This window comes from Littorina saxatilis, linkage group LG8 (genome assembly GCF_037325665.1).
Source record: "Littorina saxatilis isolate snail1 linkage group LG8, US_GU_Lsax_2.0, whole genome shotgun sequence".
NCBI classification, from domain to species: Eukaryota; Metazoa; Mollusca; class Gastropoda; order Littorinimorpha; family Littorinidae; genus Littorina; species Littorina saxatilis.
The window spans coordinates 64,117,948-64,141,844 of record NC_090252.1 but is presented as its reverse complement, the minus strand read 5'-3'; the positions used below and the strand labels follow the sequence as shown (position 1 = coordinate 64,141,844).

Sequence of the window (23,897 nt, the reverse complement as noted above, 5' to 3'; positions counted from 1 at the left end):
CATTTTGACCCGTGCACAAGACGTTGTATTGAGAAACGATGCACAAATAAGAAACAATAATAAAAGCAAAGAAAATAGCAACAAGATATGCAAACATCTAACAAAGCCGAGCAAGCAGAATGACAGGTCTAATGAATAACAAAGAGGTACTGAGTCGGAAACAAGATCGCGATTCTTTTCTTCGCTGCACGACGCAAATCTTCTGTGACCTTTGACCAAACGTAGCTTCCACATTCGATCACTCAGCTTAATATTTACAACAGAAAGCCGAGGGGGTGGAATACCGAGATGAACCTACAGAACTGTGCATCCTCAAACCTGACATATTCATCCCAACATTTAATGAACTCAAAAACACAGAAAGTTGCTTTCACACACCAGCTTTGATTGCCAGTGGTTATCAAACCGGGACTCGTGTGGTTAGCATGGAACCCGTGTTTCAAAGCATGGCTCCCTGGGTTGATTGTGCACTTATTTTCTCACTACCAAAATGATGACAAAAACGATGTTTGGTGGTTTGTTGACAGACCAGCTTTTTTTGTCGGTCCTCGGGGGGGGGGGGGGGGGGGGGGCATATCGACTTTTGTTTCATATTTATTGACCGCGGCCTTCGGCCTTGGTCAATAAATATGAAACAAAAGACGATATGCTCCCCCTCGGACCGACAAAAAAGCTGGTCTGTCAACAACCCATCAAACACCTTATAATATGCTCCCCCTCGGACCGACAAAAAAGCTGGTCTGTCAACAACCCATCAAACACCTTATAATATGCTCCCCCTCGGACCGACAAAAAAGCTGGTCTGTCAACAACCCATCAAACATCTTATAATGTTATGTGATTAACCATTAACATTTTAGCTGTTGTGTTTATGCCTTTGTTTTCAACTTACTTGCTTTCTTATTTCCGAAGAGATAACTATATACCTTATCATATGAGTCATTTGGAAATTAAACCACCACAGATTCGTCGGCACTTTTTCAAAAGCGCATCCACTTAAACACAAACTAAACAAGATCAAGAGCCTAGCTGATTTCTGATCTCACCTAACAATAACCATAACAATAACAATAACAACACTTTATTGTCCATTAAAATGTTACATAAAAATGGAAAATGTTCTTCGGCACACCTCAATGTACCTTACTTTGTCTCAACTTCCTGAATCGTTCCTCCCATAGCGCTACCCAATGCGCCTCGCCCTACCTCACTTGTAAAAGCATAGTGTTGAATGCTCTTTGTCTCAACTTCCTGAATCGTTCCCCCCATAGCGCTACCCAATGCGCCTCGCCCTACCTCACTTGTAAAAGCATAGTGCTGAATGCTCTTTGTCTCAACTTCCTGAATCGTTCCTCCCATAGCGCTACCCAATGCGCCTCGTCCTACCTCACTTGTAAAAGCATAGTGTTGAATGCTCTTTGTCTCAACTTCCTGAATCGTTCCCCCCATAGCGCTACCCAATGCGCCTCGCCCTACCTCACTTGTAAAAGCATAGTGCTGAATGCTCTTTGTCTCAACTTCCTGAATCGTTCCTCCCATAGCGCTATCCAATGCGCCTCGCCGTACCTTACTTGTGAAAGCATAGTGTTGAATGCTCTTTGTCTCAACTTCCTGAATCGTTCCTCCCATAGCGCTACCCAATGCGCCTCGCCCTACCTCACTTGTAAAAGCATAGTGTTGAATGCTCTTTGTCTCAACTTCCTGAATCGTTCCTCCCATAGCGCTACCCAATGTGCCTCGCCGTACCTTACTTGTGAAAGCATAGTGTTGAATGCTGTTTGTCTCAACTTCCTGAATCGTTCCTCCCATAGCGCTACCCGAGGAGCCACTGCTGACCCCCAAGGAGAAGATAGTGGTGGGTGTTGCTGTGGGTGCCCCGATCTCCTGGGCCTTCATCGCTACCCTGATTCAAATCTGGCAGATCCTGGGCAACGCGGGGTGGCTGCCCTTTCTTGCTCTCGGAGGCAAGGCGAAGGAGGAACAAGACAAAGATGGGGACGACGAAGAAGAGGAATCGTCTGATGGTGATAAAGAGGAGCCTACAAAATGTTCCCGATGTCACAAGTGCTTGTTCTGCGGGGGTGGTGTCGCGTGTTTTCTAAGCTGTGTGTACTGTTTCTCGTGTGGGACGCTGATGTCCAAAAAGTTTACCTGGCGGAAGGACAACGAAGACTCTGCAGAACCGCCTGCAGGTGAGGATCCTGGCTTGGAGGACATCGAAGAAGATGCTGCCGATGTCGAAGAAAATCCACGTGGGGCCCCCTTGCAGAGAAAACATAGCAATGGTGGCCTTCAGGATAAGAACCTCGACGAAAAGGGGAATCAAGCAAACAAACAGGACATTATTGACACGAACCACATTAAATTCACCGAGCGTTATTTGTCGACGATGCATTGGCTAGAAAATCCATATAAAATCCCGCAAGCAACGGGAGAGGAATACTCGATATCAAGCCATGGATGGCATACACGTACTGACGATTCAAACACGAAAGAAAGTAATCGCATTCAAACTTTTTCTAAACCACAGCAAAACGTCATGCCGAGTGGAGGGTTACAGGGCCAGGGGACAGTCATGCCGAGTGGAGGGTTACAGGGCCAGGGGACAGTCATGCCGAGTGGAGGGTTACAGGGCCAGGGGACAGTCATGCCGAGTGGAGGGTTACAGGGCCAGGGGACAGTCATGCCGAGTGGAGGGTTACAGGGCCAGGGGACAGACGTGCAAGACCACGTCAACAGTCCTACAACGGTCATCGTGACACAGCCAGGAGTTTCACGTGCACAAGGAACAGAGTCTCTGTACAATCAAAGGGGTTCAGATGCATCACAGGGAAGTGTCGTATCACATGGGGGTTCAGTGCTATCAGATGGAAGTGATAGATGATAAGAAAAGAAGATTGTACGATCAAAGGGGTTCAGTGCTAACACAGGAAAGTGATAGTTGATAAGAAACGAAGACTGTACGATCAAAGGGGTTCAGCGTCATCACAGGGAAGTGATAGTTGATAAGAAAAGAAGACTGTGCGATCAAAGGGGTTCAGTGTCATCACAGGAAAGCGATAGTTGAAAAGAAAAGAAGACTGTACTTCTAGTCGTTCGCTGTTTTTGGCTCACGTAAGTGTAGCCTATGCGATCGTAACTTTGTCTGTCTGTGCGTGTGTGTGTGTGTGCGTGTGTGCGTGTGTATGTCTGTGGTAGAAACTTTAACATTTCGTCATTTGAAGACGTCACATTATGGCGTAAGAGGGTTAGACGTCACGCGAAGGAATTACTGAAAGTCTCGGTCATTTTGGCTCATTATTTTGAGCGGGCCGAGACTAGTTGGAAGGCACTATGGCGGAAAAGAGAGTTATCTTTTCATGTCTTGGCGTCTCAAATCTTATTTGTCAGAAAGCGCATGCACGTAGTCTCGACCAGCGCGTGGTGTGCTTCTTTCTGAGTACTTTACGTCACAAATTGTACTTTACGTACTTGATGATGACGTAAGTTAATTGTATGTGTTCTATTTCGTTGACTGAGCACGGCCGGGACCAGTTGGCGTGAGCGCTGGGATTTCGAGTTTCATTCGACATGTCAATGCATCGCAGTATGAAATAATACAGGTAGGAGGTTAGTCGATATCGACCAAAGTCGATAAGTGCATTCTTCACTATGGTATTTGCTTCTTCAGACACTTCTCCAACGGCCTCCAAGCGTGACGTGAGACTAGTTGGCCCAAGTCACATTTCACAACAGGGTTGTGCTTTGGTCAACAAATGAAAACACAAACAACAAGAAATTCCTCCGAGGTAGGAAAAACACCCCCGTCCTTACCATTCTCACTGCCACCAACTGAGAAGGTTATTTCCCTTTGACCATTAATATGTCCCTCTATAAGTCCTTGTAGAATCTTAATCCACCAATAACTCCCTAACCGTGTGTTTGACTGGTCCCAATTTTTGTAAGGACCGTCTCAGGAATGTATAGAACCTGTTCACCAAGTTTGGCGACGATCGGTCCGTTCATTCTTGAGATCTATATGCGAACACAAACACACAAACAAACAAACACATGGACCGAATCCTATACACACCCCTATACCGGGGGTGTAACAAGTCAGATGTTTATGTACCTGGGTCTTTGAAATGTCATACACGTACATGTACAAGGTTCGGTAACCACCACCTGTACCATGTCAAGTTTCAAAGTTAGTGGATCTTGTTCGGGTCAAAATATGGACACGTATCGTTTTCCTAGATATTTGTGAAGCTCATTCTTTGAAACTTGGAAAGTTCCATGGCTACCAGGAATGAAGGAAGTGTGTGCGACCCGTGTCCAATTACGTTATTGAATATTTTTTAAAGAGCTTGACATATTTATTATAAGTAGTATTTTTGGTATGTGCGCATATACACGTTTTAGGGCAAATCTTTGTGTCTGATTCATTTAAGGTATAACAAAGGTGAGTTATATAAGAACTTGCTGGTTTTTACTAGAATTTCGTTTTACATGCTTCTTGGGTCAAACAGAATTGTACTTGAGTATTAAGGTATTAAATGAATTGCAAACCAAATGGTGTTTCAAATAGAGGCTGACGTTACTTATTTGCTGGTAGCTTGTGTGTGTGTGTGTGTGTGTGTGTGTGTGTGTGTGTGTGTGTGTGTGTGTGTGTGTGTGTGTGTGTGTGACAGTAAGAAAATACACGTGAATTCCTCCACATGATACCCCCAGACGTTTGTTTCTTCAAATTTCGACAATGTCCACGATGGCTCAAGGGTGAAATAAACCACGAAAACTGGTGTGTGGTTTACGCAAGCTAAATAGCCATTCAAACGTGTAATTCAAATGCTGTTATATGCTATTGCAAGTGTGTTCCATAAGTTAGCGGAACTGCTTATTTCGTAAAAGATTCCATCGTTCTGTGAACCTCATGTGAGGCTGAGTGAGGCTTTAATCTAGAGCCTCCAACTGAATTACATACAATTGATGATCTTCAGACATTATAAATACAAATTTGACTTGTTTTGGGTCACATTTCAAGGCCGGTTGCAGCATAAAAATGTTGGCTGGAGAAGATCTATTACTTCGGAAAGTATCCACCTGCAAGAAAATAAGTATTGACCTCACGAAACTAAACTTGGCCAAACAATTATTGCAACAAATTTCAAACACAAATTAAAGCATTGATTCCCGTGTCATTTCATTAAAACTTTATATGCCAGTTACGGCCGTTCACTTAACCTTCAGGAACACCTTTTGGATTAAATATTTCTGTTACAGGGATCACGTGACCGCCGCTCAAGTAAGGGTACCCTCAAAATCAACCAGACAAAAACGGAAGAGCCAAATGAAAAATCGAAAAAAAAATCACTATAGGCAAAACTTTGCAACTTTGACATACGAGAAGAAAGTCAAACCAATTATCTCCCCTGAACAGTTTGTTTTGTGTTGCTACCTTGTGTATTTCGCGTGCTATGCTATTCCTACTGATGCAGGTGTCGATCGTAAGAGCGGTCAAAAACGGGACGCTTTTACGTCCATTTGTATGGGTATCATGTCAAAAAGCGCTACATTTTACCAATGACTTGGTGGATTTCTTTGAAACTTTTCGAATATTTTACCAACATACTAGAGATACTTCGTGCAAAAGTTTGGATCGTTACGGTTGTTTATTTAGATGTTACGCAATGTTTTAGAAAATGTTGTTAAACTCGTCATAGGATTGTTCACTTGTGTCACAAAAATTCATGACTTTGCATATCTACAGATAAACGATTGATACATATTTTGTCCAAGTTTCATTTGCGTGTAGCCGCTGGCGTTTATTTGCTAGTCATGCAAACACATGAGAAAAAAATGGAACGTTCACGCTGTTTCGCGCTGACAGCTGTTATCGCTGCGTGCCTCATGCAACGGTCACGCTTGGCTGGGCATCGCTGTGGCACCAGAATCATCGCTTAAATATCAAGCGTGTTTACAGGCCTAGCAAATGTGCGTCAGTACTTATACGCACATAAAACTTTTGCAGTGTGTGTATCAATCTTTTGTCTAATGAGATGCAAAGTCATGAATTTTTTGGACCTAAGTAAATAATCCTATGACGAGATTTAAAACTTCTTTAAAAAACTTGCATAACATTTTAACAAATACCTGTAACAATCCATAATTTCGCATACAGTATCTCTAGGATGTTGGTAAAATATTCTAAAAGTGTCAAAGAAATCCACCAAGTCATTGCTACAGTGCAGCCTTTTTTGTGATGATACCCCTAAAAAATAACGCAAAAAGTCCCGTTTTTGACCGCTCTTGCGATCGACACCTGCATCGATCAGTAGGAATAGCATAGCACGCGAAATACGCAAGGTAGCAAAACAAAACAATCTGTTCAGCGGGTAGATAGTTGGTTTGACTTTCTTCTCGTCTGTTAAAGTTGCAAAGTTTTGGCAATTGTGATTTTTTTGTCGATTTTTCATTCGGCCCTTCCGTTTTTGTCTGGTCGATTTTGAGGGTACCCTTACTTGAGCGGCGGTCACGTGATCCCTGTAAACTAAATATTTAATCCAAAAGATGATCCTGAAGGTTCAGTGAACGACCGTAACTGACATATAAAGTTTTAATGAAATGACACGGGGATTAAGGCTTTAATTTGGGTTTGAAATTTGTTGCAATAATGTTTTGGCCAACTTTATGATCACTCACACACACACACACACACACACACACACACACATGCATACACAACTACCCTCGTTTCGATGCCCGTCCTATGTTAAAACATTTAGTCAAAACTTGAGCACAAAAGCCTCAATCCATACAAATGCAGTTCATTGCCTACACGTCATTCTACCATCAATCTTCGTTGCTTCCCATTCATTGCATAACTCACGCATCCCTTCACTGTGACTGCGCCGCACCAATACCTGTTCGCACGTGCTGGGTTGAAGGCGTGCTTGTTCCATTGAGACGCGCGCACTGATAGGCTGTGCGCGTGCAGTTGACCGACATGCGCAGTGGGGATGGTGAGCGGAAATTTCCACACGCCGGTTCCATGCCTCATTCTGATACTCATCGGTCCACCCTCTCGCCCTGTGTCTCTGACAGGATGGATCATTTCTACGCGGAGTAAAGGTCATGGCCTTAAAAGAAGCGGAGCTAAAAGCCGAAATCTATTAAAACAAGAATACAGAGTTATCTCTCATATATGTTTTTCGATAATGTTTCTGAGAAAAGACGAAAGTGATTGCAGAATGGCCGATTCGTCCATCTCTCGACGAACAGATTCTCCACTGAGAGACTCAACCATTTCACCAAGCTGTTCATTGTTCCACCCGGCAACTCTGCTTACAACCGAATAATCATGGCTGGACTACGACTCGGTCTTTTCATTGTCACAAAGGACACATCTACCTTTAACCGGTGTCTGCTCCGTAGCCATTTTGCCATGATCACGTGACAAAAGTGATTATCACGTGACACTTTTGCCATATTTAGAGTTGTTTGCACAGTAAATACATCCGCGAAAGATAGCTCGCTTGAAACTGTCTTACAAAACAATTCCTTTGTAATCTAAAAAATACACACCATGAAAAATTATTATCGACGATCGCGAATCTGCTTATATCAATAACACATTACGAAAAGCTCTAAATATGTCAAATAAAATTTTTAAAAAAATCGATTTCTTCTCCAGAGAGAGAAAACCAGGTATAAATGAGACCCGAAGGGACTGTGCCGGCGTGCGTGTCTATGTTTGCACATGTTGGTCTATTTTCCTAGTAAATGTGTGTGTGTGGGTGTGTATGTATGTGTGTGTGTGTGTGTGTGTGTGTGTGTGTGTGTGTGTGTGTGTGTGTGTTGCGGGTGTGTGCAATTGTCGGAATAATTTTTCACAAACTTTGAGCAGGCCGGAGACGCCGCCACGGAGCTAATCATTATGATTCGTTTGCCTTCACAAATCATTGACGGACCGACTGATGAGATGACTTGAGAGATAAGTCAACTCTATAGATTTCAAACTGTAACATGCAAAAGACCCACACAACAACAACAATTTGTTGCAAGGAACTCAAAATGAAAAAAGAAAGTAAAGAAAGATTGAAAAAAATCAGAGGAAAAAACAGATCCAAAAATCGAAAGAATAGAGCGTAAAGAAGCGGCATAACCGCTGCGAGGTCATTGATCCCGAAACAATCTATTTCTAAAGGGTTGCGTCCCTTCCCTGCACCATTTCGACAGCCTTCACCTTTGCTTCTGACCTCTTTTGGGTGCATTGGGTAATCTGCCTTGCGTGTACACAAGTTATCCGACTCTGGGTCTTCTGACATTTCCGAGAGAGAGAGAGAGAGAGAGAGAGAGAGAGAGAGGGGCAAAGAGAGAGAGAGAGAGAGAGAGAGTACTCAGAACTGACACAAAATGTGTTCGTACGTGTGTGTGTCCAGTGTGTGTGTGTCATGTAATTATCAGTCTTTCCATTCGTTTTTGAAAGCACACTTAAACACACGCGCGCACACACACACACACACGCGCGAGCGAACGCACGCACTCACACACGCACACACTGCCGGGCATACACGCACTCGCTCGCGGTACACACTGGCACTCACACTGGCACACACGCACACACACCCTGACCGCTTGCCGCGTGGTAATTTGGAGTTTTCGAAGTTGCAGTGGCTTTTACGACAATTAATTCATGAAAACCGTGCGTGCTGAAATGCCCACTGTAACAGAAAGCACCGGCCCAGCCTGTTCATGCTTGGTATGTCACCAAGCGGAGGAGTGGTCTTATCACATGTACAATACAATACAATACAATACAATAAACTTTATTAATCTCTGAAAGAGAAATTGCATTGCTGAGCTTTTGTGTCCGTAATAGCTTTTGTAAACGCCGGTGTAACACGAGAAAATTACTCCCACGAGATTTTTACTCCGGAGTAAACATTTCGTACGAAAAAGTTACTCCCTTTACGAAAAAAGCACTCCCCCATAACACGAGAAAATTACTCCCCAAGACAGGTGAGTTCCGAGTAAACATTTCGTACAAAAAAGTTACTCCCCTGACGAATAAATAACGAATAAATTACTTCATCCCAACACAAGCAATTTAACTTCCCATGCCAGGTGTACGAAACGTTTACTCCCTTGTCCCCTGTTAGACCTGGTGTGGAAGGGATGGGGGGGGGGGGGGGGGGGGGGGGTGGGGTATTGCGACATGCGTTTGCACGAGATCACATATATTAGGGACATCCAGATTCAACCTTCGTCAGACGAACATTCGTCGGTGGTGGGGATTTCCTCTCTATTTTTAACTTTGTGCCTCAATGCGCATGCGCTTGGTTTTTCGCGCCCACCACTGCTTGCCGAAGACCGGGATCTGCGTGGTGAAAAAGGCGTGTTTGACGAACCTCAATCAGCAATCTTCGTGAGTACTTTTAGTCCTTTTCATAATGTTAAAAATATGTTTTATGTGCGCAGTGTTAAAGTTTAATATCTTTACGACGCTTCTGTGGACGGTGCATCTGTAAACTGTTCATTTTGGAGGCCTAGTGCATGAACACGGATACCCACACAAAACTCAGAACTTGAGTCGACGGGCGACATATCCTGCCAATTATCTCCCTTGATCTCTCTTGCACAAGACACTTGTTTCCACTGATCTCCACTAGGCCTAGTTGTTTTAGAGTTGGGAGATTTTACAGGAATGAATCTAAAAATCGATTCTGGAATATTCCGATAAAAAAAGACTCGTCATATATATGTCACAGGGGAAACCGGAATCCAGGGGGATCTGGAATCGCCCTAGGGGAAATTGGAATTCTAGTTTCCCCTAGGGGAAACTGGAATTCCAATATCAACTGGAAAATATCTAGTGGAGATTGGAATTCTAGTTTCACCTAGGGGAAACTGGAATCCTTTCTCTAGGGGAAACTGGAATTCTGATTTGCCCTAGGGGAAATTGGAATTTGTATTATGAATGGTTTCACTGCTGATAAATATTATATTCACAAACATTGTTTTGCATTTAACACATGCTTTGTGGAATGTTTTGCAAATTACAAAGCGAATTAAACATGACTACCTACACTATTACTTCGCTCATAGTTCGACAATAAGCCGAGTATGTAATCATCAGTCATACTTCCCTTTAGTTTAAAGCATGAGGAATGATAATCATGCACACATCGGTGGTGTGAGTTGATCATTCTTATATTTAACAATGTGAACACTGTTTACACACAACTCTGAAAAATCTGCTACTTGCTTTCATGTTTGAATCATGCACACATCGGTGGTGTGAGTTAATCATTCTTATATTTAACAATGTGAACACTGTTTACACACAACTCTGGAAAATCTGCTACTTGCTTTCATGTTTGCCTAGGTTGGCGACAGTAGTTTTACTGTAATGTGAAACCAGTTGTACTTACTTGTACATGTTCTACCATGGAGCAAAAAGATAAATTTTACCAACTCTTGGAAGATCATATCATGACTTTAGAAGATAATAAGAAGGAGGCGTTTTGTACATCACAGAGCAAATACAACCATATTCTTCAAGCTCTTCAGCTGGCCAAAGGAGCGAAATGTGCACAAGGAGCCAAGTTCAAACACAGGGCTGGCCAACATTTTTGCCTCCAAACAATTGGAACTCGGACACTTGTTTACTGCGTGAAGGCGAAAACTCCTCTTGTTACAAAAGAAGACACCTTTGAGACCATCAAGAAGTGTCATGAGGAAGTGTGCCATTCTGGGCGCGACAAAACATGGCACGAGGTGAAAACCAATTACTCTGGAATAAAGTATGACGCAATTGATGTTTTCCTGAAAACGTGTACATCTTGCTCAACAAGAAAAGTCCACCAAAATGCACCATCTGGGAAGCCGATGATCAATCTCACCTTTCTTCTGCGTCTGCAAGTTGATCTCATTGACTACAGAAATAGACCTGATGGTGATTTCAAGTGGGTGCTGCATGCCCGTGATCATTTCACGAAATTCAGCTGGGCGTACGCATTAAAATCCAAATGCGCACAAGAAGTCGCCGATGCTATGATCAATCAGTTCAGTGTATTCGGTGCGCCAAAGATTATGCAGACCGACAACGGGCGGGAATTCACTGCGAGGGTGATCAATGAGCTGACAACGATGTGGCCTGGAATGGTGATCATCCATGGCAGACCCCGCCATCCCCAATCCCAAGGTAAGATGAACAACTGAAATTTTGACCAAAATCTCAGAAAACGTCACATATTTGAAGTTTTGACATTTTGCTTTTTAAAGTTATTAGCATTAACAATGAATTGTGGATGTCTTCTACACCTTTATTAAAGGGCCCGTCCAGAGCAATTGTTGCCCTGTCTTTTTATTAGCTGACCTGAATCCCAACCTTCCTAAGTTCTAAATTTTACCCAAGTTTTAATCTCGAGGAAGCTAGCATTCCTCCACAATAAACTGCATCAATGAGCGCTCTGAATGCAATGCAGTCGGGGAGACCTTCACTCTTTTTTTAATAAATTGGCGTTCTCACCCGACTATAGAACTATTTTTCGCTCATAACTTTAGACATACAAATTCGGTCACAGATATTTACCAATGTGAGGATTCCGATAATCTAAAGAAAACTAGGCAAAATAAACTATCGGAAGATTGTTTGCTTGGACGTCAAGGTACTTCTGAGACATACAAATTTTGTCACAAACATTTTCCATTGTGAGGATTTTGATAGGCTAATAAAGTGATTTGCCAAAAAACAGTATGGAGGGCCCCTTTAAATCAATACCATAACTATTGCCCGGAGAAATAAGGAGATTGAAAGAAATGAGAATAAAAGTAACGTTCCTAATCATTTCGTTCCTTCATACACAGGTTGTGTGGAACGTGGGAACGGTGACCTTGAGATCAAGTTGGGCAAATGGATGGATGAACACGGCTCCGAATGGACAAAAGGGTTGAAATTTGTCGTACATGCCATAAATACCTCAATCTCGGACACCACCGGAAAGTCACCTTACCAACTGGTTTTTGGACAACCTCCAAGGACAAATTCGTCTTTGTGGCAGGAACTGTCTCGTCAAGGGATTTTGTATGAAGAGGACCTTCCCGAGGATTTTCTTCAGCAACTTGAAATGGAGGAATCTGTGCCGCATACATCGGACTCGTCACAGCATACACCTCGGCGCCTGGAGGAATCTGTGCCGCATACCTCGGACTCGTCACAGCATACACCTCGGCGCCTGGAGGAATCTGTGCCGCATACATCGGACTCGTCACAGCATACACCTCGGCGCCTGGAGGAATCTGTGCCGCATACATCGGACTCGTCACAGCATACACCTCGGCGCCTGGAGGAATCTGTGCCGCATACATCGGACTCGTCACAGCATACACCTCGGCGCCTGGAGGAATCTGTGCCGCATACATCGGACTCGTCACAGCATACACCTCGGCGCCTGGAGAAATCTGTGCCGCATACATCGGACTCGTCACAGCATACCCCTCGGCGCCTGGAGGAATCTGTCAGCAATCATAGCCATGGAAAGCGCGGTAGAGAATACATTTTGTTACATGATCACCGAATGATTGCCACAGGCACAGAGTGTCCAAGTAGAAACATGATCCATGGACAGTCGGTGAACACAAGTAGCCACGCTGTAGTGTCTGTTACTGAAGTACATGATGCCGAATTCATACGTGTGGAAGACAATCCATTCGAGGAATGCATAGAGATCGGCCAGTTTGTGACATGGAGGCGACTCACACAGAGAGGAAAGGATGCAAGCAAGAAAAAAATATTTGAAAGCCGCGAAGAAACAAGAATCACGGCACGTGAAGAAAGTGGCTTCGAGAACGAAGGTGTACTCTCTTGGTGATACTGTGGGCTTGAACATCCACAAGGTAGACAGAGCTAATAGTGATGCTCGCTTGTTACCGTGCAAAGTACTCATGTCAAAGCCTGTTGGTGGACAAAGGCACCTGTACAAATTGTACTCCGCCACCGGAATCCTCGGGCCGTGGATCGCAGGCGAAGAACTTTCCGATTTGAGAAGTGTACATTTTGAAAGCCTGAATGAGGTTAACCCAGACTTGCTTGAGGAAATATCTCTCATCAAAGCGTGTCGTCTCTCCGTGAAATGGCGTGATACGGGTTCAAGGGTGCCATCTGGTGCCAGCGTGTGCAAGTGTAAAGGGCCGTGTACTACAAAGCGCTGTTGCTGCAGAAAAGCAGGACTTGAATGTGGCACCAAGTGTCACACAGACAGCAAAGCATGCAAGAATACCGAATAGAACATTACACATGCATGGCTGGTCATTGATTGTGTTTTATTTTCGCTAGAATATCTTTTAATTGTCATTGTTGGAATGAAAATAAATAATTGTTAACCATACACACACAGTATCACTCACGTTAACATTCAAATATAGTTCTTTATCAGCAGTAAAACCATTTATAATACAAATTCCAATTTCCCCTAGGGCAAATCAGAATTCCAGTTTCCCCTAGAGAAAGGATTCCAGTTTCCCCTAGGTGAAACTAGAATTCCAATCTCCACTAGATATTTTCCAGTTGATATTGGAATTCCAGTTTCCCCTAGGGGAAACTAGAATTCCAATTTCCCCTAGGGCGATTCCAGATCCCCCTGGATTCCGGTTTCCCCTGTGACATAGATATGACACTACTCGTCATCACTGTTTCGACAAACAGACGAACGCGCACGAAGAACTTCGCGTAGATCTGGACCGAAATTGGAAAGTGGTGACCGTGACGGGATGTGACGTCACCACTTCAACAAACTCGCGAAGATTGGAACTCACGAACTTTTGACGAAGGCAAATCTGGATGTCTCTACTAGCATTATCCGGCCTTCGCCCGCATCCCATTTTCGCGTACGAGATTTTTACTGGAAGTAAAAACAAGTCGCGTAAGGCGAAATTACTACATTTAGTCAAGCTGTGGAACTCACAGAATGAAATTGAACGTAGTCCGCCGCTAGTGCAAAAGGCAGTGAAAGTGACGAGCCTGTTTGGCGCGGTAGCGGTTGCGCTGTGCTTCATAGCACGCTTTACTGTACCTCTCTTCGTTTTAACTTTCTGAGCGTGTTTTTAATCCAAACATATCATATCTATATGTTTTTGGAATCAGGAACCGACAAGGAATAAGATGAAAGTGTTTTTAAATTGATTTCGAAAATTTTATTTTGATCATAATTTTAATTGTTTTTAATTTTCAGAGCTTGTTTTTAATACAAATATAACATATTTATATGTTTTTGGAATCAGAAAATGATGAAGAATAAGATGAACGTAAATTTGGATCGTTTTATAAAAATTTTTTTTTTTTACAATTTTCAGATTTTTAATGACCAAAGTCATTAATTAATTTTTAAGCCACCAAGCTGAAATGCAATACCGAAGTCCGGCCCTATTCGTCGAAGATTGCTTGGCCAAAATTTCAATCAATTTGATTTAAAAATGAGGGTGTGACACTGCCGCCTCAACTTTTGCAAAAAGCCGGATATGACGTCATCAAAGACATTTATCGAAAAGAAGAAAAAAAGCCCGGGGATATCATACCCAGGAACTCTCATGTCAAATTTCATAAAGATCGGTCCAGTAGTTTACTCTGAATTGCTCTACACACACACACACACACACGCGCGCACACACACACACACACACACACACACACACACACACACACACACACACACACACACACACACACACACATACACCATGACCCTCGTCTCGATTCCCCCTCCATGTTAAAACATTTAGTCAAAACTTGACAAAATGTAAAAACGGGGAGTAAAAATTTCGTGGAGGGAGTAATTTTTTCGTGCCTTGGGGAGTTCTTTTCTCGTACGACAGGTGTACTCGAAGTAAAGATTTCGTACGAATTTTTTTACTCCGGAGCAGTGATGTTCCGAGGCGTCGGTCATCGGTCATAGACCGATTTAGGTTGTAAAATGACCGATTGCAAACACCTCTGTCCCGTCAAATGTCCGATCCGATCGCGAAGTCAGCGGTCATTGTCCGATAGTATTACGTCTAGAGCGGTCACTGCAAGAAGAATCTGTACAAACTGAAGTATCAAACCCCGTTAAAACGAGTTCGAATCGGGGTCTACTTGAACTTCAATTTTCGCTCTCGGTCGAACAATAATAACACAAGGGACGCAACTCTCGGCCGAACAATATTACAAGAGCCACAACTCTCGCTACTTTTGACAGCGACACTTTACTTCCGCCGCCACATTTCTGCAAAGATGCCGCCGAAGAAAAAGGTTTGCGTGGGAAAAGGGCAGACACTTTTGAGTGGCTTTGTTAAAAAAAAAAAGGACGACACGTACGGACAGTCAAGTTGCAGGGCCTTCGGCCCCGTCGGAGACTGAAGCCTCAGAAGGTGAGCCAATAGATCTACAACCTCAGGAAGAGACGCAGGAAGAGACGCAAGAAACGAAAGTAGCTGTTCAAGCTCACTGAAAATGATCACGTGTGACATTCTGAAGTGTGTGAAAGATCACTTGTCACTTGTGACATTCATTCTGAAGCATAGTGTGTGTGTGTGTGTGTGTGTGTGTGTGTGTGTACCCCCGTTTCCACAGGTTTGGTTGCCTAAATCACCATAAGGCAACCATCCACACGTGGATGGCAACCTAAACTCTGGATGGCAACCTAATTGTGTGGATGGTCGCTTCATTTAACACCGTTAAATTGACTTTTTTTGACGGAAAGAATGTCATAACAATGTTCAAAATGACATTCTTTCCGTCCTCTATAGGCGACGAAATAGGTCAAATTTTGTGCATTTTTTAGTGCAAAATTCTTCGATGCCGGAGCGAGTACTGCACCCAGTGCTGTTGTAGTGCAAGTGCACTAGAAAGGCACTACACCCAGTGCCGCCTCTTAGGTAACCATCCACACTTTAGGTACGTGTGTGTGTGTGTGTGTCAGTGTGTGTGAAAGATCACTTATGACATTCTGAAGCATGTGTCTGTGTGTGTGAAAGTAACCCTACTGAACACTGTTGCATTTAAAATATTAAAATAAATTTGGAACTGTTCAGTTTTTATTTGTTAATATATTCTCAGTCATCTAAAAAGGTTAGGTGCCATGATTGGTTCACTTGATCTGAATGTCCTATTGTTTTTTTGTAGTCAGGACATGATGTCCTATTAGTTTTTTGATTCAGGACATTTTGTCCTGTTGCCCTCCAGTCCTAGGAACATCACTGCCGGAGTCAATTTTTCGAGGAGTAAACATTTCGTGTTACAGATCTGAGAAGGTGGCCGAATCCTTCACACGGTAAGGAACAACATCATCTTCACACGGTAAGGAGTGAGCCCTTACAGATACATGACGTCTTGTGTAATCTATCATCTTCACACGGTAAGGAGTGAGCCCTTACAGATACATGACGTCTTGTGTAATCTATCATCTTCACACGGTAAGGAGTGAGCCCTTACAGATACATGACGTCTTGTGTAATGTATCATCTTCACACGGTAAGGAGTGAGCCCTTGCAGATACATGACGTCTTGTGTAATGTATCATCTTCACACGGTAAGGAGTGAGCCCTTGCAGATACATGATGTCTTGTGTAAATCTATCATCTTCACACGGTAAGGAGTGAGCCCTTACAGATACATGACGTCTTGTGTAATCTATCATCTTCACACGGTAAGGAGTGAGCCCTTACAGATACATGACGTCTTGTGTAATCTATCATCTTCACACGGTAAGGAGTGAGCCCTTACAGATACATGACGTCTTGTGTAAATCTATCATCTTCACACGGTAAGGAGTGAGCCCTCACAGATCTATACATGACGTCTTGTGTAATCTATCATCTTCACACGGTAAGGAGTGAGCCCTTACAGATACATGACGTCATGTGTAATCTATCATCTTCACACGGTAAGCAGTGAACCCTTACAGATACATGACGTCTTGTGTAATCTATCATCTTCACACGGTAAGGAGTGAGCCCTTACAGATACATGACGTCTTGTGTAATCTATCATCTTCACACGGTAAGGAGTGAGCCCTTACAGATACATGACGTCATGTGTAATGTATCATCTTCACACGGTAAGGAGTGAGCCCTTACAGATACATGACGTCTTGTGTAATCTATCATCTTCACACGGTAAGGAGTGAGCCCTCACAGATACATGACGTATTGTGTAATCTATCATCTTCACACGGTAAGGAGTGAGCCCTTACAGATACATGACGTCTTGTGTAATCTATCATCTTCACACGGTAAGGAGTGAGCCCTTACAGATACATGACGTCTTGTGTAATCTATCATCTTCACACGGTAAGGAGTGAGCCCTTACAGATACATGACGTCTTGTGTAATCTATCATCTTCACACGGTAAGGAGTGAGCCCTTACAGATACATGACGTCTTGTGTAATCTATCATCTTCACACGGTAAGGAGTGAGCCCTCACAGATACATGACGTATTGTGTAATCTATCATCTTCACACGGTAAGGAGTGAGCCCTTACAGATACATGACGTCATGTGTAATCTATCATCTTCACACGGTAAGCAGTGAACCCTTACAGATACATGACGTCTTGTGTAATCTATCATCTTCACACAGGTAAGGAGTGAGCCCTTACAGATACATGACGTCTTGTGTAATCTATCATCTTCACACGGTAAGGAGTGAGCCCTTACAGATACATGACGTCTTGTGTAAATCTATCATCTTCACACGGTAAGGAGTGAGCCCTTACAGATCTATACATGACGTCTTGTGTAATCTATCATCTTCACACGGTAAGGAGTGAGCCCTTACAGATACATGACGTCTTGTGTAATCTATCATCTTCACACGGTAAGGTGTGAGCCCTTACAGATACATGACGTCTTGTGTAATCTATCATCTTCACACGGTAAGGAGTGAGCCCTTACAGATACATGACGTCTTGTGTAATCTATCATCTTCACACGGTAAGGAGTGAGCCCTTACAGATACATGACGTCATGTGTAATCTATCATCTTCACACGGTAAGGAGTGAGCCCTTACAGATACATGACGTCTTGTGTAATCTATCATCTTCACACGGTAAGGAGTGAGCCCTCACAGATACATGACGTATTGTGTAATCTATCATCTTCACACGGTAAGGAGTGAGCCCTTACAGATACATAACGTCATGTGTAATCTATCATCTTCACACGGTAAGGAGTGAACCCTTACAGATACATGACGTCATGTGTAATCTATCATCTTCACACGGTAAGGAGTGAGCCCTTACAGATACATGACGTCTTGTGTAATCTATCATCTTCACACGGTAAGGAGTGAGCCCTTACAGATACATGGCGTCTTGTGTAATCTATCATCTTCACACGGTAAGGAGTGAGCCCTCACAGATACATGACGTATTGTGTAATCTATCATCTTCACACGGTAAGGAGTGAGCCCTTACAGATACATGACGTCTTGTGTAATCTATCATCTTCACACGGTAAGGAGTGAACCCTTACAGATACATGACGTCTTGTGTAATCTATCATCTTCACACGGTAAGGAGTGAGCCCTTACAGATACATGACGTCTTGTGTAATCTATCATCTTCACACGGTAAGGAGTGAGCCCTTACAGATACATGACGTCATGTGTAATCTATCATCTTCACACGGTAAGGAGTGAGCCCTTACAGATACATGACGTCTTGTGTAATCTATCATCTTCACACGGTAAGGAGTGAGCCCTTACAGATACATGGCGTCTTGTGTAATCTATCATCTTCACACGGTAAAGAGTGAACCCTTACAGATACATGGCGTCTTGTGTAATCTATCATCTTCACACGGTAAGGAGTGAACCCTTACAGATACATGACGTCATGTGTAATCTATCATCTTCACACGGTAAGGAGTGAGCCCTTACAGATACAGGACTGGGTGGCCGAGTGGTAACGCACTTGCGCTCGGAAGCGAGAGGTTGCGAGTTCGACCCTGGGTCAAGGCGTTAGCAATTTTCTCCCCCCTTATCTAACCTAGGTGGTGGGTTCAAGTGCTAGTCTTTCGGATGAGACGAAAAACCGAGGTCCCTTCGTGTACACTACATTGGGGTGTGCACGTTAAAGATCCCACGATTGACAAAAGGGTCTTTCCTGGCAAAATTGTATAGGCATAGATAAAAATGTCCACCAAAATACCCGTGTGACTTGGAATAATAGGCCGTGAAAAGTAGGATATGCGCTAAAATGGCTGCGATCTGCTTGCCGATGTGAATGCGTGATGTATTGTGTAAAAAACATTCCATCTCACACTGCATAAATAAATCCCTGCGCATTGAATATGTGCCATGTGCGCGATATAAATTGCATAAAAAATTTTTTTTTAAAATAAAAAATAAAAAAATCCCTGCGCTTAGAACTGTACCCACGGAATACGCGCAATATAAGCCTCATATTGATTGATTGATTGACATGACGTCTTGTGTAATCTATCATCTTCACCATGACAGAAAGCAGGGAGTTGGCGGATCCGTGTGGATGAATATGATCGCATATTATTATTATTATTATTGTGATCATTTTTATGCGCCTAATCTAGATATAGCCCTGGGCGCTTACATATTAATTTCTGCCGTTTGAAATGGAATTTTTTACAGACAGACAGACAAACAGACATTTTTTACACACAATATATAACGCATTCACATCGGCCAGTAAAGCTCAGTAGCCTATTAGGCGAGCATTCACCTTTCACGGCCTTTATTCCAAGTCAAACGGGTATTTGGTGGACATTTTTATCTATGCCTATACAATTTTGCCAGGAAAGACCCTTTTGTCAATCGTGGGATCTTTAACGTGCACACCCCAATGTAGTGTACACGAAGGGACCTCGGTTTTTCGTCTCATCCGAAAGACTAGCACTTGAACCCACCACCTAGGTTAGGAAAGGGGGGAGAAAATTGCGGCCTGACCCAGGGTCGAACACGCAACCTCTCGCTTCCGAGCGCAAGTGCGTTACCACTCGGCCACCCAGTCCCTATATGTCATAAGTACAGCGCCTTTACCTAAAGCGTTCATTTTCAGGACCCTATACTAACTTAAATAGCGCCACACATGATAAGCTCACACGGCGGTTTTATTCACCTAACGGTTGTGTGTTCAGGAACAGTGACCTCGTCTCGTGACGCCATCACGTGAGGTCTTGCTCACTCACGCATTGATTTTCTTTTATTCCGCCCAAGGGGGGGTTGAGGTCGGGGTATTGTTGCCGGCACGGTTAGGTTATGGAATCATGTTTACACCTTCGCGTGACATAGAGCTACCTGGGTCATGTGCCTCGCCGCGTTATGTACCTGTACCTACCTCGTGTAAGCACTTTCGTAGCCACACCCCCCTCCCCCCCCCCCCCCCCCCCGCAGGTTTCTACATATTAGAAGACCGCCTTTTTTTGTTGAGACGAAACACAGTACAACATGAACGCCCGGACACCTCTGTACACAGTACAACATGAACGCCCGGACACCTCTGTACACAGTACAACATGAACGCCCGGACACCTCTGTACAGAGTGGGATTATTTCATCATTTAATTTCGTAAATGACAGGCTTGTCAATCTGCACAATTAATTCAGTAACAAATCAAATAAATAAATGAATAAATCAATAAATAAATAAATAAACCTAGCTGTACACAGGAAGCAGCTGTAGCTTTTGATTGTTGATGTGTTTAAGAGTGGTTGGTTGGTTGGTTGGTTGGTTGGTTGGCTGGTTGGTTGGTTGGTTGGCTGGTTGGTTGGTTGGCTGGTTGGTTGGTTGGCTGGTTGGTTGGTTGGTTGGTTGGTTGGTTGGTTGGTTGGCTGGTTGGCTGGTTGGTTGGCTGGTTGGTTGGCTGGTTGGTTGGCCGGTTGGTTGGCTGGTTGGTTGGTTGGTTGGCTGGTTGATTGGTTGGCTGGTTGATTGGTTGGTTGGTTGGTTGGTTGGCTGGTTGGTTGGTTGGTTGGTTGGTTATTATTTGTTAACGTCCCTTCAACCAACATTGCTATCCGGCAATGATGCAATTAAGCTATTTTGTCAGTTCACACGACAGTCTCCATGTTTGTAACTACTTATGTTTAAGTCTATCACTGTAAAATTAAGTTTCTAACAAGCGCACGTCTTTTCCCAACGTGTAACTTCAAGTCTTGTTGAAAAATATCTTGATCCCCTATCCGGTTTGCATATTTCTGGTGTTCAAGTTTTTCTTCCCGTTTACTTTGCCAATTGGGATGATACTTCTGTGCTCAATTGGTTGACTGCAGTACTGATTTAATAACCTGACTGTCTGCCATCTGCTCATTTCTTTCTTATTGTAAATGTGTTTTTAAGGCAATACAATAAGCCGTGCGCGTTCTATAAATACTTATAAATGTCAACCTTACCAGTATGTAAACAGAAGTAAAAACATTGTTTAATCCAACTTCAAATCGTGTTTAAAAAAAAATCTTGATCACCTTTAACATTATTTAAAATTCTTGTCCGGCCGGGGGCATATGTTCCGGTGTGTTTAAAAGTGGAAGGATGATATTGTTACACCATGTAAAATCCTATAGGCTGATCCGGCTGTGGTAATGTGTATGTCCGAGGAGGGTGGTAACTACAGAGGTTTATATCATATGTGTGGTACCTTTATAGGGGGGTGTACGACCCTGCGCTACCTGCACCCCGGGGATGAGACGAAAAACCGAGGTCCCTTCGTGTACACTACATTGGGGTGTGCACGTTAAAGATCCCACGATTGACAAAAGGGTCTTTCCTGGCAAAATTGTATAGGCATAGATAAAAAAAATGTCCACCAAAATACCCGTGTGACTTGGACTAATAGGCCGTGAAAAGTAGTATATGCGCCGAAATGGTTGCGATCTGCTGGTCGATGTGAATGCGTCAGTGATGTATTGTGTAAAAAAAAATTCCATCTCACACGGCGGCATAAATAGATCCCTGCGCCTTGTGTCCGAGTCTGGAGATACGCACGCGATATAAGACTTCATATAATCATGTGCTCTGAGAAATATAACTCTGTGGTCATGTGCCACCCGTAACATAGTCCTTGTATATTGTCTTGTTATTGGCGGGGCAATGACCGAAGTGCTAACAGCAACTAGATGCGCCGACATGCTGGACTTGTCAACTGGAACAAGAAATGAATTCATCATATACGCCTAGTAAAAAGCCTTTAAAATAAGCAAGGCAAGGCAAGGCACATTTTATTTCAAGAAACCCCATGGGATTCACTTGAAGACAGATAACAAAATGGACAGCATGGCTGCTTCTCGCTTCTTGCAGAGTGTTGGTGAAGTGGTTGTTGCTGCTGCCCTTGTTCCCCCGTGAATGCAAGTCAAAGTAAGTCCGTCCGGACCGGTTCAAAGTATGCTTGACCCAATTGTCAATGAGTTCACTAATTGAATTACAATGAATCACAATGAATCCTGTTAAGAATGAGGTCACCACTGTGCCACCTCAAGTTCCTTTTTTGTTTGTTCTTTGTTTTGAAGTCGGGTATAATGTCATCACAGGAACTTCAAGTGTATCCATACACACACTCCGATGTCAGACAACAGCCAGGCTGTAGACTGGGATTTGTGGCCTATGTGAAATTGGAAGGACGCTCTTCTCGCTTGTAAGAGATAGATGTGTCGTCTTGTGTGCGCGATAAACGACTATATATACTGTCAAGAGTCCATTCTAGACTAGACAATATGGTGTAGAATAACGTGATTGGAAACACAGACTCAACCATCATATGGCCACAAAGCTGAAGCTGGTTCCCTCCCCCTTATGTCCGTGTGGCAATAATCAGACAGCAGAGCACATCCTGCAGGCTTGTCCACACCACAGTGCTCTGAGGGACACCATCTGACCAGAGGAGACAGCGCTACGAAAGAAGCTATATGGCCCCTGAGAGGACTTGGAGAGGACAGCACGTTTCGCCCTGCAGTCTGGACTGACGATCGAACAGCGAACGACAAGAAGAAGAAACGTTAAAGGGTAATCATATTCAGTGATGAGGATCAGATTGTATATAGTGCTGTGAGGTTACCATCATGAAAATTCGGGTTGCTTTCAGTCTCTATAGGGAAAGCGAGCTGCCATACAGTACAACGCTACCCATGTTTTTGTTTTCTTTCTGCATGAATGTACTCATGTTTCCAAGCCCTGAGCCTTTCGCTGTGAACTTGTGTTCTTTATCGTGCGCATGCGTGCACACGGGGTAGTTCAGACACTGAGGAGAGTCCGCACAAAGTTAACCTGCATTGATGTACCTGTGTTTGGTATGCAAGTGCGTTTTGTGCATTCATACAGTCCAGAACAATTGCATAACAATGTGGACGTTTTAACTCTCACATTTAGGTTGAAGAGTAGGGTGCCTCATCCAGACGACGTGACAGAACACAAAGTGGAAACAATGCAGACAAAGTAACCCTCACCACGGTTTCTGAGTCACAGACAAATTTCCCTTGTTCCTCTGGCAAGCAAACCTCATTCATCACGTGGAGTGGAATGATTGGTTGCGACACGATGCTTCTATCGTCTCTGCTCCCTCTGATCTGGGTATGTTCGGCTGGCACAGTATTGTTTCTTTTGGCGAAAGATTTGTTTTGTTCGTTCCTTTCATGATCTCGGTCCATTTCTTTTGAGCGCACACATTCGCTATCTCTTTCCGTCTATCTGTCTGTCTGTCTGTCTGTCCCTCTATCTGTCTGTCTGTCTGTCTGTCTCTTTCTCTCTCTCACTCCCCCCCCCCCCCACACACACACGCACACCGTGCCAACACACACACACACACGTACGCACGCGCACACACACACGCACGCACGCACGCACGCACGCACGCACACACACACGCACACACACACATGCACACACACACACACACACACACACACATACACA

The 23,897-nt window shown here is 43.6% G+C and overlaps 2 protein-coding genes across 2 annotated transcripts in view; both read left to right on the top strand.

Moving 5' to 3' along the window:
- The window catches only part of LOC138974154 (uncharacterized), a 47,289-nt gene extending 42,737 nt beyond the window's left edge, over window positions 1–4,552 (top strand). Inside the window, exon 11 of the mRNA XM_070346850.1 lies at window positions 1,812–4,552. Coding sequence (XP_070202951.1) covers window positions 1,812–2,884 — 1,073 coding nt within the window. The 3' untranslated portion in view covers window positions 2,885–4,552. The remainder of the gene's footprint in view (window positions 1–1,811) is intronic.
- Window positions 4,553–9,915: 5,363 nt separating this feature from the next.
- LOC138974127 (KRAB-A domain-containing protein 2-like) lies at window positions 9,916–13,647 on the top strand. The gene is made up of 2 exons (XM_070346818.1): window positions 9,916–11,182; window positions 11,848–13,647. The coding sequence occupies exons 1-2, from the start codon at window positions 10,426–10,428 to the stop codon at window positions 12,849–12,851; spliced, it is 1,761 nt and encodes a 586-aa protein (XP_070202919.1). The 5' UTR covers window positions 9,916–10,425; the 3' UTR covers window positions 12,852–13,647.
- The last annotated feature ends 10,250 nt before the right edge of the window (window positions 13,648–23,897 follow it).